Below are 18,543 nucleotides of genomic sequence, written 5' to 3'. Positions count from 1 at the left end.
AGCGTCATTCTAAGCACAGGGAGCATGGAGTCTCTCAGTCTTGTTTTGCTATACTCAAAAGTCATGCTTCTGTGACCATGAATTAGGTTCAGAAGGTGAGAGGATAAGAAGTCAGGGGAATGCAAAGAACCCCACCCCACTGAATTCATCATGACCAAAAAATCAGAACATAGGTTTCTGTAATACACACCTACAAGAACTAATTACAAAAATAATAATAATAATACTCTGGGCAAGAGTCAGTCGGCTGTACGAAAACTGGGTGAACCAGTGAGGTTGAGTCATGAGGCCACATACCTGCCTTTGCCTCAGATGGGGAAGTATCTCAGGGTGGGGATTCCTAGACCTTCCACTCTGAGGGCTACACAATATTAGATGCAGAAAACACCTGGGGCATTCTATCAACAAATGTTTATTGATACCTACTGTGCGCCAGGCAGTGTTCTAGGTGCGGGGGGGGNGGGTAGGGAGATGAGAAACAATTGTCCCCAATGAATCTGAAAAGTGGGAGGAAGGGACACAAGTGAGGAGGCTGGAGGAACCTCTAACGTCTCACCCACTCGGTCCAGCCGCCACCTTATACACATGAAGAAAATGAGGCAGAAACAGCAGTGACCTGCTCAAGACCAGAGTACAAGGGAGCTGGTTAGAAGCGGAGTTGGAAGTGAGAACTGTCTTCCTGCAAAGCCCATCCTTTCTTCCCAGCCCCCCCAATGACGGCTTTATTTTTCTAACATTGTCTAGCCCATAGACCCCAGCACTGAGGGAGGGGAAAGCAGCGCTCGAGCACCCCCCCCCCCGGTAGAAGCCCGGCGGGGCGGGGCCTGGCCACGCGCCGGCGCGTCCAGCAGGTGGCGGCAGCGAGCGGCCGCGCCCCCCGCGCTGCCACCCCGCGAGCCCGCATCATGGATGTCGAGCTCTCCTATTTCGTTTTGCTCGCCTTGGAATTCGAGACTCCAGACGAGGACCAGGATTCATGAGCCGGTCGCAGGGGCCCAGGCAGGGGCCTCTGGCTCCCGACGCTGGCCGAGAGGTGGGTCCCGGGGCGGTGGCTGCTCCCGAGGCCGGGCGGGGACGCGCTGCCCCCGCCCTGCCTCCCCGTGGTCCACACCCCCTTTGGGCTCCGGAGCCGCGGGGCTGGAGTAGTCGGGGGTGCGCTCGGGCCGGCGCTACCAGCCCCGTTTCTGCCCGGCACCGGGGTCCGAGGGGCCGCGGGACCCCACGCGCGTGTCCTCCCGCCGCCGCCGCCGCCTTCTCCCTGCTCTCACCTGCGCCTGTTAGTCCACTCGCCTTCAAGGCCAGTGGCTGCAGCCCAGACTGCCGAGGGGGACGGCAGAGGGAGAGAGAGCACCTGAGGATACAGAGCTGGCACTGGACTGCCTTTTCACCCCCCAGGTGATGAGTGAGGTCGGAAGATCGCAAGATTTAAAAAGCAACCGGGTCCTCCGTATTGAATGAAAGACCCAGTGCAAAGGCATCACCATGAACACGAGCAGTAAGTGGGTCCTCCTCTCCTTTGCCATGGGAACAGGGTGGGGGCGGGAGGTGCAGGAGCCTGCGCTGGGGCTGCCTGGAAGGAGGAAGGAAGCCTGGCATCGGGGTGGACACATGGCCCCCAGACTCCTTCTTGGTCCTCTCCGTGCTCCCCAGAAGAGGGATGTGGGTCCGGCTTTTCATGAGAATCTTGCTCATGTTTTACTGGCAGCAGCACTTGCCTTTGCCGGGAAGGCTGCTTGTCTCCTTCTAGCAATGCCTGGGAAGGCCTAGGAAGCACTAACGAACGTGGCCATTGTCTGACTGTGGGGGCTCTGAGGAGACCTCCGTGCACACAGCTGCAAAGCCATGGAGGGCCTGGCTTGTCCTGAAGCTGGGAGGAGCAAGGGAGGCTGGCCCTGGGGCTGGTGGTGGGTGGATGTGGGCAGGCAGTGGGCTGGGAACGAGCAGTTTGATAAACAAATCACCAGGAAGCCACCTTTGGGTCTGGAGATTGTGAAATGTCCTGCTCCTGGGCCTACAGCCCCATGGGCCTGGGGCTGATTTGTCCACACACCTACAGGCTGTGTAGCCATCCTGAGAAGAGAGGAAAGGGACAAAGCCCCTTGGCCAAGATCGCTAACATGCCAGAGGCAGCAACTGCTTTGCAGAGATAGGACCAGACATTTTGCTGCGGGGCTGGGCCTGAGCTGCTGAGAAATGCAAGCAGAAATACAAGGAGGCCCCGGCCGTTCCTCTTCAGTGTAGTCCCTTTGACCACGGGTACCCACTGTGACCGCCACCCTGGACAGGAGGTCTGGGTTCAAGTGGTCCCCCTCCGGCCTCCTCACCAGCTCAGCTTGTCTGGGTCCTTCCAGTAGCAGGTGGGATTGTTGAAGCAGAGAACCCGAAGAACATTTGGTTCCCTGGGTCTGCGACTTTCCCATCAGTCTCCTCTCTGGATCCCAGATTGCTGATCTGTAAAATGAGAAGGGTTGAATCTAAATCTGTAAGTTTCTTCTTAAAAAGCTAGAGCTGAACAGCGAGGCCAGAAAAATCAGTACCTTCTGAGGCTGTGTCCAGAGCAAAGCCACTGTTTCTCCACCCTCCCTCCATTTCAAGGCTGTTGGCATGGAGGGGAGGAAAACAAAGCAAAAGCCAGGGAGATGGAAGTGAAATATATTTATTTACTATGTATTTGTATGACTCATCTCTCTGCTGTCTTCCTTTGTGTGTTACATAGCTCTGCTAAGCAAGTGTGGCTGAACTCCCTCTGCCTCTTCCAGCCAAAGAATTTTGCCTCTTGACTTTGACAGTCAGGAACGGTGCTTTGGCTTCATACCAGGCTCCAGAAAAGAGCAAAATTCTGTAGACCTGATCACCTAAGTGAGCCACATGTTTGCCTTTGCGTGCTTTCAGGGAAGTAAAGATGTGAGCTGCCTGTCACTTCTCACTATCTCTAGGGGAAAGATGTATTTTATGGGAGCCCTTTCTCACTGAATGATAGGAGAGAAAGATGGCTCACCTATTTTTCAAGAAACTAAGAGATAAGTTCACAAGCAGCTGGCCCTGCCCTTTTCTCTTGTCCCTTTAGCAACACTGAATATTCCTGAAAGAAGGAAACAGCTTTTACTTTTTTTTTTTAAAGAAATAACAACCAATAGAGTTGAATACCGCAGAAGATGAGGACTAACAAAAATGCTATTCCAGCCTCATATACTTTTTTTAAGCAGGAAGAGTGTGTTTATTTTCCAGGAGTAGTGGAAGATAAACAGAGTAGAATGACCTGGGCAGCCGCTGAGGTCCCCATGAGCAGAAGTGCTTCTCTAAGGGCTACCCCAGGGAACACTTTGGCCACTCGTGCTCAGGGCTCGGGGGAGGGGCTCCATCATCCCTGAGTCTGCCCCCAACCCTGAGAGTCAGCAAATGGAGAGAAGAGAAATCAGACCTTACGTGAGTGAAGCAATGACAAGGTCATAAGGATATAGGGACCTTGGGGTGGCAGGAGGTCCTCGAGGGGACCTGATGTAAGCACAAAGCTCTCCCCTTTGGGGTGTGAAATTCTTACTTAATCCTCATGCCTGAAACTGAACCTAAGGAACAGTCCTCCTCAGTTTTCCTCTCCCTTCCATGTGTTGGGTCCTCACCCTCCACCGGTCACTGTGCTCGGTATCACACCTGTATGATCTCCCCAGTTGTCACCCCCAACCTGGGAGATGGTGTTACTACTCCAGTTTCGTGGGTGACACCTTGTAGCTAATAACGTTCACTAACTTCTTCAAGCCACGCAGTTAGCTGTTGGATTACGAAAGGTATTTGGATGCGTTGCGTTTTGACAGTGTCACCATTCCTGATCAGTGGTTCAGACGGCACCACCAACGTGGGGGCAAAGCACGAGAGGATGATGAAGTGACACTCACTTCATCTGGGCAAGGGGACTTCGGGGCTGAGGTCTCGGGGCAGCGTGTGAGAGCTCATAGAGTCGGGCTCCGGGCTCAGCTGGCCCCAGGTTCAGGTCCTCGTCTTTCACTTGCTAGCCACGCGGTCTTCGGCATGGTTGTCTCGCCTGCAAAATGGGGGCGACGGGATGCGCTTCGCGTGGAATGGAGAGAAATATGGACACAGCATGCCAAATACAGAGTGTGGTGCCCGGGCCACAGCTGGCCCCATGTCAGCGACGGTGGTCAGGCTGTTCTCACCACCACTGTGGTCATCACGGTGGTTGTTGTTGTGGACTCTATGTCATCAGCCAGCAGGTCCCTCAGCCTCTCAGATGTCACACCATGGTCATAAATCGAGGATACCTGAAGTGTGATTTTTGAGGCTTGGGCGGGATCAGGAGAAGATGCTTTGTACACAGATGCGAATTGTCTTTATTCATAAACGAGACCCGCGTGGCTCGGATGGGACACCAGGGGAGTGCTCCATCAGCCACTCCTCAGTGTGCTTCTAGTGTCCTTGGAATCCTTTCCTCCAAAATCTGGCTGAGCTGCGGTACACTGCGGGGCAGGAACTTGAGAGGAAGGGGTGATTCTGGGGATGAGGGAGTCGGGTGGGGGCACCGATGAGGCAGAAGGCCCTCCCGGCCCCGCAGCCAAGGGAATGTTCCCCCTGAGGTATGCTGCCCTGGTGCCCTGGCTCTGTTCCTTCAGAGTCCTGTCTGTCATCCCTTGCTCATCCCTGTGACCGCTGGCCACTTTCTCGAACCCGCGCAGCAAGGAAGGAGCTGACCCCAGACCCATCCCGTTCACACAGTCCCTGGAGCCACAGAGGCACCGCCATCTAATGGGCAACAATAAATTGTTAGCCAACAGTGGCTCGTTGGTTTTTCCCTGTCCGTGTCTCCCATTCCCAGGTTAGCCCTGGGAGTTCCCAAGCCCTTGGTCCAAAGCCAGGGGAAATTGAGTTTACCCCAGGCTCCAGAAGCCCCGAGCACCAGGATCGATGCTGTGTCCCATAAATGCCATTCTCCTCACGTGGGTCTGAGCTCCCAGAGCTCCTGCAAGCGGTGGCTTTCGTAGGCACAGAGCTCAGCAGCCACCCCTCCTCCAGGGTGCAGAGGGTCACACACACCATGCACCACAGTGCCAAGAGCCATCCTCCTTCATTTCATTGGCTCTTCCTGTCCTCTAACCCTTTCCTTGGGCTCTGTCGTGGACTGGCATGCCAAAAGGTTACTGTTCTGGAGTAGGCTGTTTTGCTAAAGAGAGCATCGAAGGGTCCTATCACCCTTGTCATGAGATAAGCAGACACCATTCTGGGGCTGTAAGAACCGGGGCTCGGGGGTACGGATTCCTGAGTTCAAATGCAAGATCTGTGGTGTACTCTGTGATCTTGGACCTGAAAGCTCACGTCTTTGAGCCTGAATTTTATCACGTATAGAATGCGAACAATAATGCCAAAGTGCAGGGTTGTCTGAGGATGAGGAGAAATCACGTGAGCTCACTGGCCTCGGGTCCCAGGGGATGGAGTTGAATCTGAAGTTGAATTGGCCATAGAGCAAAGTTCTGGAATGACAGGATCAGAGGAACCAAACCCTCTGGTTGAAAATGAACATTCTTTGCTGTTGTTGAAGCTAGCCCGAGGTTCTGTTCATAAGAAAGCCCTAGCTTCCTGAAGGAGACCTTTGGGAAGATTATTAACCCGGTATTGTATAGGGCATGCGTTGAAAAGGGCAAAACGGGAAGGTAGGATCCTAGCTGAGAGACAATCATCTTGGTTCAGAAAAGGTCTGAAGGCCATGATTTTGGTGGTTGTAAGAATAAAACTCAGGGGAAAAATCTTTTAGAAAATAAAATCTGCGTGGCCTCGCAGCAGTTGGATTATAGGATAAATAAGAAGGGGAGGAGTCTATCAGTTAGGGTCCTGGCAGGGAACACATGGGCAGTTTGAAGGGAGTTCAACAGAAGGAGTCTTCCTAAGTGTGTGAGAAGGGGTAGAGAAACAAACAAGAAGCTAGGATGGCCAGGTACTAGAAGGCTGGTAACTGTCTGGCCTCCCTCTCCTCCCTTCCCCCATCTCCTACTGTGCTCCCCATTGGCCCAAGCCAACCAGGGGCCAGAGGGCAAGGAAGGCGTTGATGGGCCCATAACATTCAGCCTCGCAGGGCACAGTGCAGAATAGAGAAGGCAGCCGACTGGGTGTGGAGCCGCATGGGAGCTCAGAACTGAGGATACCAGCACGAGGAGCAAGATGACCTCGCTCTGCCAGGTCAGGAACTCCCAGAGTCCTTTACGAGAAGGGTCCATTACAAACACAAACTTGGTAGGCTACCCTCTAAAGCAATTTTACACTTGCAAAGTTTAGATAAAATAGAGATGACTGTATACTTTATAAGGGTAGAGATTTTTTTTTTTAAACCGGGCTTCCCAAATGAATGAAGCAGTTGCCGACAAATGAGTCCTGGAGGCTAGGAGCGGGGTTGAGGAACGTAAGGAACAATTTTAAAACCATCCAAAATGAGGGCGCCTGGGCGGCTTAGTTGGTTAAGCGTCTGCCTTTGGTTCAGGTCATGATCCCAGGGTCCTTGGATTGAGCCCCACATCGGGCTCCCTGCTCTGCAGGGAGTCTGCTTCTCCCTCTGCCCCTCCTGCCACTCATTCTCTCAATCTCTCGCTCTCAAATAAATAAATAAAATCTTAAAAAAAAAAGCCATCCAAAATGAGTATAACACATCTCTGAAAATCACAATGTGATTTCAAGAGTATTTGTAGTGAACAAAGGAAGTGATATCAATTCTGACCCCCGCTTTCCTATCTGGCAAAGGCTTTATCTTGCTGAGATAACATCTGGTGCGGTGAATGGTCAACCACGGGCAGACCCCCAACCGTGGCCAGATAGCATTGTACAAGAACAGAAAACAACCTGGAGTGTGTAAGCACCTCTGACTTTTTGAGTAATTCACAAGTTAAATTGTTCTGCTTTAGCCCTTAAGGGCACGGACTGGAACTTACCCTTTACTTGCAGTGTGTCCTTGAGCAAGTCACTTACCTTCTCTGTACCTCACTTCCTCATCTGATCACAGGGGAGCTCGTGATAGTGGCTGTCTCGTAGAGCCATTGCGAAGAATACGTGAGCCAGTAGTTGTGAATTGCTTCAAACACTGCCTGGCCTGTCGCAAGTGTTTATAAAACGAATGAAAACAGTGTGTATTACTTTGCTAGAGCTGCCAGAACATAGTAGCACAGGTGGGGGCTTAAACAACGGAAGTGTATTGTCTCACAGTTCTGGAGGCTCAAAGTCCAAAATCAGGGTGTCCACAGGATTGGGTCCTTCTGAAAGCCATGGAGACCATCTGTTCCAGCCTCTGTCCTTGGTTGTGGATGGCCGTCTTCCACCTGTGCCCCTTCTTCTGTGTGTCTCTGTGTCCAAATTTCCCCTTTGGATAAGGACACCAGTCATATTGGATTGGGGCCCATTCTAATGACCTCACTGTAACTTGCTTACCTTTGTAAGGACCGTATCTCCAGATAAGGTCACATTCTGGGGAGCTGGGGTTAGGACTCTAACATATGAATACAATCCATAACGCAGTGTTTGTTACATAAATGACTCATCAAGAAGATTTTTCTGGGAGTTGGTTTCCCCTGAATATCAGCCACTCCCCAGGGCTAGTGAAGGATGCTGACCTCTGACCAGTAGGGATGGAGCCTCTCCTTGAAGACCTGAAGGGTAGTGCTCCCACGTAGGAAGTCCCCAGCAGGGAGGACTGTGGTGGCTTAGTATTCCACACTCAGTCCGTCTGCAGAAAACGCAACTCCCTCTCCACCCCCATCCAGGTCATTCTGCACAACTTAGCATCTCGACGGTGGAACAGAATTTATATCAGTACTGGTTTTCAATCTGCCTCGTTCCTGGGAATGTCCAACGTGGGGAATAAGAATTGGATTGTTCATTTGTTCACTCAACAAATATTTACTGACCACCAACTCTGCACCAGGCATGATGCTAGGGACACAGCAGTAAATATAACAGATGTGGCTCTTGTCTTTGTGGGTCACACGGGCCCTGAAAAATGGGCCACCTGGTGACGAGCATGATAGGACATGTTTTATTTGCCCTACATGAGGTTTTTAATGAATTTGAATTATTTGCCAATGGTGAGAAATTGGGAAATTGAGATTAAAAAATTGGGATTTCTAGCTTCTCTTCAAAAGGGGGGTGTCTGGGTGGCTCAGTCGGTTAAGCGTCTGCCCTAGGCTCAGATCATGATCCCAGAGTCCCGGGATGGAGCCCTGCCTTGGGAATCCCTGCTAAGCAGGGAGTCTGCTTCTCCCTCTTCTTCTGCCCCTTCCCCCCTGTTCATATTCTCTCTCTCCCTAATAAAGAAATTAATAAATAATCTTAAAAAGGGGGGCGGGGAGCGGGGGAAGATCTTGCATCCCGGCCCCTGTTTTCCTGCATGACGACAGCAATAGGACTGCCTTCTTTCCTTGGGGCATGTACTGGTCTCCAGGCTGCCCGCTTGCCACCCTGTCCTCTCAAATTACACAAAGACAGCTTTGTGTTTTTATGTTCCCTTGCCACTGTAGGCATTTTAATTTTTAACCCCTAGTCTAGTAGATAATCAATATAACATCAAACATGGAGAAGTGTGTGTTCACCCAGGATTGCAGAAACTGCAGCATATCTGCTCATTTTTACTGGAGAAAGTTCTGTCTAGAGTTAGCCACTGATTAACATCACCATGCTATTAAAGTCGTCTTGAAGTGAGCAAAATCCTGCTGCATAAATAAGGATTTCCCCAGCTGACCCATTCCCAGAAGGGTGATGTCATATCCTGTCCGATACAGTTGGGCAAACGTGTCCTGCCCCTGTCTCCTAGAGGTCAGTTTTGTTTCCAAGAGAACCCAGTAGTAGGGGGTGGGGCACAGACTAAAGGAATGCTATTCTGGATAACTAATCCCAGCTCTGGGTACTTTTTCCAGACCAAAAGAAGGCACCGTGAAAGGCTGAACTGTTCCAGAGATTGTTCTGACCTATGGGGCAGGCCTGGTCCATTTGAGACAACTAGTCAACAGCATGAGTTCTGTGTCGGTAAGGTCAGTGTATCCCAGCTACGGAGCAATTACTGTAAGGTAGTCACTGAACTTGACCCCAGACAGCATTGATCCCATATGGCTCTTCAAGACTTCTCCTCTGTCAGTATGAGGTTCTCCTGCTTGAGAAAGAAAGGTACGAGTAAGTGGATAATGCCAACATAATTTCTGCAGTTGAGAGCAGATTTTTCTTCACTCTTCTAGAAGAAATAGGGTGGCAAATAATTCATAGAAAGCAAAGCACCGTGCCTAGCCCACCGTAGGTACTCAAAAGATATTTGATGAATTCGTTTGTTCGTGAAAAGCCTGCTCTCTGTCTTTATGATAAAGGGCTCTCTATTGAGCTCTAGCTCCATCTTTCTGACCATCTGCTAAGTTGCCCACTTGGACATTCCAAGGTACTTCAAATTCAACCAAAAATTTAGTAAATTCATTCTCTGTAAGAGAAAAAAAGAGAAAAACAACTTCAACTCTACGGTCCCAGTTGATTGCTGGAACAGTCACCGAAGTTAGTCATTCGAAAGTAGTCCTCGTCAACATTTCCCTCTCTTCCAGGTGTCTGTGTTCAGTCTGTGTCCGCCTCTGGTCACTCCAACCTCCCACTGGACCTCTTCGACTCCTCAGCTCCCATCACTTCCCTTTGTTCACGACACCAGGCATGGTGGCCACCGGAGTAAAAGGTTGGGGGGGGGATGAGTTGATCTCAAGTTCAGCAGGAGGCAGTGGAGCAATGTGGGCTGCTGGGCGACACGATTCTAGGCTCACGGACAGAAGGAGGTCATAGCATCGCTCCACAGACCCCTGCCGAGGCTGCGTCTGAAGCATGGCATTCGGGGCAGACAATCAAGCAGAGCATGGCCAGGAAAGGGTGGGCAGAAGGGCAGAGAGAGGGTATTGAAGGAGCAAGAGGGAGATGCCAGAGTCCACCCCACACCTTGGATGATCCCTTGACGATTTCACACAGTGTTGCTGGCATGTGCCCTGCAACCCAGAAGTCTCTAGCTTCCTTTCTAAGTTTATCACCAGCCAGACAAGGGGTCCAGACAGGCTGTATTTGGCAGTCCCCGTTGCTCCCAGTGCTCCTGCAACGGCCCCCACCCCCTCTCCTGGCAGAATTCCACTCTCTTCTGCCTGTATCATTTCCAGACCTCCTTCCTCGCATCTGCTTAATTTTGTGCAAAGCGCAGGTCTTTCTCCGTGGGCTGTTATCTCTTGCCCTCACCAGCACCAGCAGGGCCAATGAAACGACTGCTTTGCGATAGTCTGTCTAACGACACAGTGGATCTATTTTAAGCACCCGAAGCGCACTCCACCGAGTGCGAATCTTCCCGCAGCGAGCTGCTCTCAGCATGTAGGAGCAGAGGCAGCCCGAGGTCTGCTCCTGCTTTTTGAAATCTGGGGAAACAGCCCAGGGATCCAGACCCTGCCTGTGCAAGGACGATCTAAGGCAACCGTAAAATTAGATATTTTTACGGTCAGCATGAGTTATTCTGGAAGGAGAATTGCCTGTGATGCCAGGATTATATGGGGCAGGCACCTCAAGTGAACAAAAAGCTCCTTTCAAGGGACAGAGACAGAGCCTGGACCCATTACGTGTAGGGAGAAGGGGCCTAGGAAGGCAGCATTTCAGGAACAAAGAGAAGCCCAACCCCCATCAGAGGTTTCTTAGCGTCAGATCACTTTTTTATCCTCCTCTAAATAAAGAGACGTTCTTTCCCAGCTATAGCCTTTCCGAGTGCAAATGTTTTACATATATTATTTAGTTAATCCTCGCAACAATCCTCCCTGAGCCTTCCCTGTATTCTGTACCTAAGACAGGTCCCTGTGTTACGTTGGCTCTCGCCATCCTCCACAGAACTTTCCACAGCCAGTAATTTCTTTGTCCATGAGCGTGTCTCCTTGATTTCGGTCTCTTATTCTCCTTTGACAGTAAGCTGCATGATGACTGTGTGACAAGCTTGTCTGTTTTGTTCAGTGCCTGGTCCTCCAGACTCATCACAGTGCTTGACCCAGAGGGGCGAGGGCTAAGAATGGCTCACGTTTGTTGAGCATTTACCATGTACCAGGCACAGTGCTAACTAAGCTCTTCGCAGACATAAACTCACTTAACCCTCATGAGAGTTGTAGGAGATAGGTACTAACAGTACCCTCATTTTCCAAGGAAGGAAACTGAGGCTCAAGGCCCAGGTCATTGGCCCCAAATGTCACATTGAATAAGTAGTGAGGAAGAGCTGCTCAGCGTCACTCATCACCCGGGAAATGCAAATCAGAACCACAATGAGCTGTCACCTCACACCCGTCAAAACACTAGTACCAAAAAGACAAGAGGGAACAAGTATCGGTGAGGATGTGGAGAGAAGGGAACACCCATGCACTGTTGGGGGGAATGTGCACTGGTGCGGCCGCTCCGGAAAAGAGTGTGCAGGTCCCTCATTAGATAAAATAGAAATGCCATTTGATCCAGTAATTCCACTGCTGGGTGTTTACCCAAAGAAAATGAAAACACAATTTGAAAAGATCCATGAGCCCCTATGTTTATTGAAGCATTAATTATAATAGCCAAGATGTGGAAGCAGCCTGAATGTCCACTGATAGATGAATGGATAAAAAAGGTGTGTCATATATACATATATATTTATGATGGAATATTACTCAGCCCTAAAAAAGAATGTGATCTTGTCATTTGCAACAACGTAGATTGACCTACAGGGTAGGCGACCCTAAGTGAAATAAGTCAGACAGAGAAGGATAAATGCCATATAATTTCATTTATATGTGGCATCTAAAAAAACAAAAACAAACATTTAAAAAAGCAGAAACAGTCCCATAGATACAGGGAATATACAGGTGGTTCCCAGAGAGGAAGGGCGTTGGGGGATGAGCAAAATGGGTGAAGGAGAGTGGGAGAGTGGGAGGCACAGGCTTCCAGTGATGCATTGAGTAGGTCACAGGGGTGAACGGCACAGCATAGGGAATGTGGCCAAGGATACTGGAATAGCGGTGTGTGGGGACAGATGGGAGCTACACTTGGGCTGAGCACGGCGTAAGGTATAGAGTTGCTGAATCACTATGTTGCATGCCTGAGACTGATGTAACATTGTGTGTCAACTATACTTTAATAGAAAAAAATAAGTCATAAAACCTTGAGTGAATATGTGAACGGATGGATTTAACGAGGAATATTTATTACCCTATTTTGCATGAAAGGGAAATGAGGTTCAAAGGCGAAGTCACGTGGCCACCCTCACATGAGCTAGGAAGTATAGGGCAGGTGTTTGAAACCATGTCCATCTGACCCTGATCTACTTTCACTCCTTCCTGCTTCCTCCTTTTTACCATCTTTCTGCATTTTACACTAATGAGAATCACAGGGGGAAGGTGTGGGTTCTGGTGGCTACGGTCACTCTCCTGTTCCATGTCCCAGCACTGCTGTCCCATTCACTGGGATGATGACACAAATCCGTGCTCTGGGTATGGCAGCAGGCCAGGCGCCATGGGATGGGAGATACACAGGACAGAGAGTCTGACCCCGGATTGCCTCCTTCCAGTGTCGCCAAAGGGTGGACACGAGTGTGTGACTGAATTGTTGGAGAAGCCATGATGGGTGTCGAGAGGGAAGGTATGAAGAGGAATTCCAAATCCCTTTGGAAGACCTGGGTCCTCCTTTGTAGAGAGGACCCTGAGAAGAGGATAAACTTGTGTTAGGCAGAGCATAAGGGAAAGTTGGGGCATCCCAGATGGGCTTGCTCAATCCTTCTCCAGCAAGATTCTGCAGTCCGCGTTGCACAACGTCTACATCCTGGGCCCTTGGCTTGATGGAGGATGAAATAAATAAACACAGAGTATTCCAGGAAATGTCAGGAAGCCCAGTTGGTCTGTACTCCGTAGAATATGACTAGGTGGCCAGTGAGGAAGTAAGGCTGGGCAGTTGGGGAGGATCAGATCGTAGAAGGTTTTAAATGGCAGCCTAGAGGGTGTTTGTTACAGTCTACGGCCAATGAGAAGCTGTGAGAGGTTTGGAGCCAGGCAGTGACCCAACCAGAGCTGGGCATTATTTAACACAATCTCCCTGACAGCACATACCTGATGGGTGGGAGAGCCCAAGGGCAGAGGGAGGCAGGCTAAGGGCAGCGGTATGGCGGGAGTGGAGGGGACAGGAGGTGCGGGGTGCAGGGAGGGCGGCTCTGCATTACTGTTCTTATACCCACAGGTGGACCTGTTATCTGATTCTGATTTCTGGGACTGTGAACTGATACTTTGAAAACTAGGTTACTAACCAAATCAAGCCGCCTAGTGTATTTGATACACACTTGAGCTGTGGAGTCAGACTGCCTGGGTTCAAATTCCAGCTCGGCCACTCACTAGCTGTGCAGGCTTCGGTGCCTTGCTTTATCCCCGAAGTTGCATTTTCCTCTCAAGATGGGAGTATTGGGGAACGCTGAGTGAGGGAAAGGATGTATGATGCTTAACGCAGTGTCTGGCACGTGAAAACACCCAGTAATGGTTAATAGCAGTAGAGTAATGAAATGTATTTGAATGTGTTGGGAAAACTCCCTTTAAATAAGAAATTAATCAGCACATGCTGTTGTTACGATACAGTCACCTCTTGGTCATTCCACTGGCAAAGGGGAACAGAGGTATATATTGATAACCCAGGACTGTGTTTGGCTGACATTTAAGGAGCGCTTTATTATATGTCAGACTACATTCTGAACTGCCTGTGAATTGTCTCTTTTGATCTTAGGTGTGAGTCAGAAATAAAATTAATGTTGTAGAGGAAAATCCTAATTGAGTAGGGAGCATGTCCTGCTAGACCAGGGATTGACACACTTTTACTAGGTAGTGAAGATTTGGGGCTTTGTAGGCCCTATGGTCTCTGCAAGATAAAGGCAGCCCCAGACAGCGTGTGACCAAATGGACGAGGCTTCAGCTCAGTCAAAATTTATTTACAAAAAAATGGAGAGTGATTTGATCCACGAGCCAGAGTTTGCTGACCCCTATGCTACATGACCTCCACGACCTCGTCCAGCTTTGACATTACACTCTGAAATGACGACACAGAAATGCCTAATCCCTAGTTAGTTCATTCTTGGAACTACAAGAGGAATTTACTTTGAATATGGTAGACAAGATGCACTGGAAAGACAGACACAGAAAGGCCTGTACGAAGCCGTCTCTGGTCTTCATGCTACTTTCATATACAGCACACCCCATAATTCACCCTCTCCCCACGGGGCCACTAAATGTCAGGCTGCACGGGCTGCCCTGGGATCCACTCAGTAGACAGCTCTTGGGCTGCAGAGCATGATCCTGGGGAAAGACACCCAGGGCCACAGTCCACGCCCGTGCTCCATGTCTACAGCAGAGTCTCCTGCTTTGCTTCCCGTTCACATTTCCTACTCAGAGCCCACGTTCCCTTGTAATGAAATACAGCAGCCAAGTGTCTGTTCAGTCATCATCCCTTCCTCTGATTCTTTCCCACTGATTCCATGTAGTACTAAGAGGTTGGCAGGTGTGGTGTTCTGCGTCTCCACCCCATGACGGCACATGACCTAGACGGACCGATTAGAGTTTCCTATCTACCTTGGCCACAAGGATTTGTTCATGAGTGGATATTAGACAGAAGAGAAGCCAATCAGAGTATTCCTTGAAGTGAAATAGGGAGATATTGGGAAGGGGAAGTATTCATTTCATTGAGATTGCTAGGCTGAGGAGATTCTGGGAGGGTCTAGGGATTCCAGTGGCTGTTATTGTCCAATAAGTGAGAGGAGGAAGCTGCCTGAAAACTAAAGAAAGAGCTCTGACCATAGAGTAAACCCCGAATCCAGCCAGACCTGAAGCCAGAGATTACCTACCATTCTCCACCCCCCAGACCTCCCAGTTATAAGAACCAACACATTCATTTTTTTTGCTTAAACATTTCAGTTGGGTTTCTGTAAATTACAACAGAAAGGATCCTAACTAAGGCACTTCTTTTTGTCAAAATCCTAGTCATCTTTAAGCTAGAAGACTTTTCCATTCCAGCTTCCTCTCATCCACTCCTGAAGTGATTTTATTCCCTCTTCTGAAGTCCCTGGCCCTTGATTTAAAATGTTCTTATGGTTATAGGTCATTTGCTATAGGTCAACATGGTTTATTTATGTGCATTTCCTAGCACTCTTCTTAGATTATTAGCTCCTTGAGACAGGAGCCATATGTCAGTAGGGTGTATAGTATATTTGCTCCCCACCTGCATGCCACAGATCATTGGGGAGCCAGAGAATTATTGCTGAAGCTTATAAATCCTTGTGTGCCCCAAGCCTCTAATGCACAGGATTCTGTCAAATGCATGTGTTTGAGAAACTTCAATATGGCAAAAAGCTACCATAACTATCACTTAACTGTTAGACTAATATAGAGAGGCTAGCGAATATTTTTGACATTAAAAACAAGTCCTCAAATGATCTGAATGTGACTCCATGAATGTATACATATGTGCAAAACTTTTGAGTTTTACACCTAACGTTTGTGCCCTTTATGCAAGGTGTGCCACGATAAAAAGTAAAAACTAAAATAAAAATAAAGGAGGGGCCCCTGGGTGGCTCAGTTGGTTGAGCGTCTGCCTTAGGCTCAGGTCATGATCCCAGGGTCCTGTGATCAAGCCCAGCATCGCACCCGCATCCTCATCCGGGTCCCTGCTCAGCAGGGCGGGTCTGCTTCTCCCTCTCCCTTTGCCCCTCCCCCATGCTCACACAAGCTCTCTCTCTCTTCTCTCACAAATAAATAAATAAAATCTTTAAAAAAATTTTTTTAAATAAAATAAAAATAAAGAAGTCCTCGTGTTTGACAAATTTGTTCATCACTAGTCAGCACAGAAAAATTGAGATCAGAAACCTAATAAGCTGAACTCTAAAACTATAGAGCTTCTAGAAGAAAATATAGGAGAATATCTTATGACCTTGAGGTAGGCAATAACTTCTTAGAGCACTAAAAGCAAAAATGGGCAAGAAATTCTAACAGACTCTTCCCAAAAGAGCATATACAAATGGTCAGTCAGCACACAAAACACGTTCAACATCATTACTCATCAGGGAATTGCAAATTAAAGCCACCAATTTGCACCCACTAAAATGGCTAAAACTCCTCATACGTCGTTGGTGGGAATATAAACTGATACAACTGGGGAAAAGTGTGACTTTCATAAAAACCGAACCTACGCCTGCCTGTGATCCAGCTCCCCCACTCCTAGGGATTTAACCAGGTGAGAGACGAAAACACGCGTCTGCAGAAAGATTTGTGCAGGAATGTTCCTGGCAGCTTGAGTCGTAATATTCCAAAGCTGAAAACACCCAAATGCTCATCTACAGACAAATAGATAAACAAATCATGTTGCATTTTACACAGTGGAACACAACTCACCAACTGGTGATACATGCCATAGCGCGAACGAATCTCAAAGGCGTTACTCAAAAGCTGAGTAAAGGTAGCCAGACCTAGAAGGGCACATGCTGTTTAATTCCATTATGTGAAGTTCAAGAACAGGCAAAACTAATCTATGTGGGTGGAAATTATAATAGAGTTTGCCTCTGGTTGGGGAAAGAGTGATTGATTGCAAAAGGTTGCAGCAAATGATCAGGGGTGATGGAAACTACCCTGCTTGATTGAGATGCTGTTTACATGGGTTTATACATTTGTCAAAACTCATTGTTTTTAAGATCGACGTTTTTCATTATTTATAATTTATACCCAATTTGTATATATTTATATATACTTTTATATTCTGTATATTATATATAAAGAAATAATATGTGGGTCTATAAATTATATAATAGGTATAAGTATATAAAAATATAGGTATGTAATACATATTATATATAAATATGTAATAATTATATAAATATGACTTATATGTACAAGTAGAGAGAGAGAGAGAGAGACCTATTAAAAGATTCCTAAGCTTAGGAACAGAAGAATTGACTCCAAATCTCAGCTCTCGCACTAACTCTGTGATATCTGCTAGCATCGTCATCAATCCAATGGACCCATCCTATCAGTCTTTTAACTATAATAACATCTGGGAAAGTGCTTGGAAAGCTTTTAATTGTGTATTGTAAGAGCCTTCTCTCCAAGTTATTTTGTGTAGCCCTCTCCCTGGCCCTGATGTTCCAGCTACACTGGCCCCCTTGAACTTGCCATGTGCTTTCCAACCTCTGGACCTTTGCACATGCTGTTTCTCCACCCACATGGTTCTTCTCCCTGGACTTCCATGGCTGGCTTCCTCAAATTCTTTCGGCATCAGCTGAAATGTATTATGTGTCCCCACCCCTTACTCATTTCCTTCATTCTACTTGTCCTACTTTGTAGTTATTTATTTGTTTATTGACTTACCATGTATCTTTCCCATACAGACTTTCCCATACCTTTCCCATACAAACTTTGGGAATTTGTGAACTCCCAAAGAATAGGAAACATGATCGTTTTATTCGCCGGTGCATCCCAAGTCCTTAGCACATAGAAATTACCTGGTCCACAGGAAATGACCCAAACTTATTGCCAAATACATAACTATACCAACAAACATGAGCTGTAGTGCGTGGACTTTAAAATCTGTTTGTGCTGACTTGGGACTTGGAGCCAGGTCTTCCCTAGGGCTTGACAGGTGCCAGGAAAGTGACACCAGGGTAATGCTAGTGTCATTGTAGTGTGCTCGCATGGGAAAAGCTTTCTGTGTCGAAGGACCCAAGGAAACCTTAGGACATGTTGTCCTTAGGAAGGTGGAGACAGCCTCTCCTCATAGTGATGCTTATAGTCCCTCTGTTGGGCCACAACCCAGGGTTCTCAACCTGGAGGTTTGAGAAGAATCTGAAGCATGAACAGGCTAAGGATCTACCATGCAAGAATTGTCCTCCAACTCCAGGGCCCTCCGCATCCCACACTCAGCACAGGGACCAGGAAAAAATTGAATGAATGCCTGTGTCCATCTTCTTCTTTGGCGCTTTTCAGACCTCTGGCTTGTCATGGGGACTTTTAGCCCTAATCCCCTCCTCTCTCTCTCCCTCTAATAATCAAACCACTGTCTTTTTTCAGTTTTCTGGATCTGAATGCCATTGCCATTACTGAGGCCATCTCTCTTCCTGGAGTGAGCCCCAGGTTGAGTGGGCCGCCCCCCAAGCCTACGGCACCCGAGTATCACACATAGCTAACCTGCCTGTGGGAACTCTCTGAAACCTTCTGTTTTACAACTGGAATGTGTTGGCTGGCCCGGATTATTTTGGCTTCTGTGACATCAGTGCTATGGGGAAATGTTCCTTAGCCAGTTGCAAAGTCCACCTGAGTGTATGAACTTAGAGAATCCTCTGGTGAAAATGTAGGGATTTTGAAATAGTGGAGAAATCTCCCTTTGCCCCCCACCCACTTCCTCCATAGCCAAAATTCTGCTTTCTCTCTGCCTAGGTCCCTTGAAATCTGTATACTTTTCAACAGACAATGTCAATAAGCCCTTTATGTGAATGGGATTTGGGACTTCTCTGTTTCTCATCTGAGAATCCATCCT

At 48.3% G+C, this 18,543-nt stretch overlaps 1 protein-coding gene across 7 annotated transcripts in view; it reads left to right on the top strand.

The window, feature by feature from the left end:
* The first annotated feature begins 877 nt into the window (after positions 1-877).
* The window catches only part of ABLIM3 (actin binding LIM protein family member 3), a 107,669-nt gene continuing 90,003 nt past the window's right edge, over positions 878-18,543 (top strand). For all 7 annotated transcript variants that reach the window (XM_034656911.1, XM_034656910.1, XM_034656909.1 and 4 more), the window contains exons 1-2: positions 878-1,033; positions 1,396-1,495. In XM_034656911.1, the coding sequence (XP_034512802.1) occupies positions 1,483-1,495 (13 nt within the window). In that variant the 5' untranslated portion in view covers positions 878-1,033; positions 1,396-1,482. The remainder of the gene's footprint in view (positions 1,034-1,395; positions 1,496-18,543) is intronic.

The sequence above is a fragment of the Ailuropoda melanoleuca genome, chromosome 3, assembly GCF_002007445.2.
Source record: "Ailuropoda melanoleuca isolate Jingjing chromosome 3, ASM200744v2, whole genome shotgun sequence".
NCBI classification, from domain to species: Eukaryota; Metazoa; Chordata; class Mammalia; order Carnivora; family Ursidae; genus Ailuropoda; species Ailuropoda melanoleuca.
Note: the sequence above shows the minus strand (reverse complement) of the source record. Positions and strands in the feature narration are given on the sequence as shown.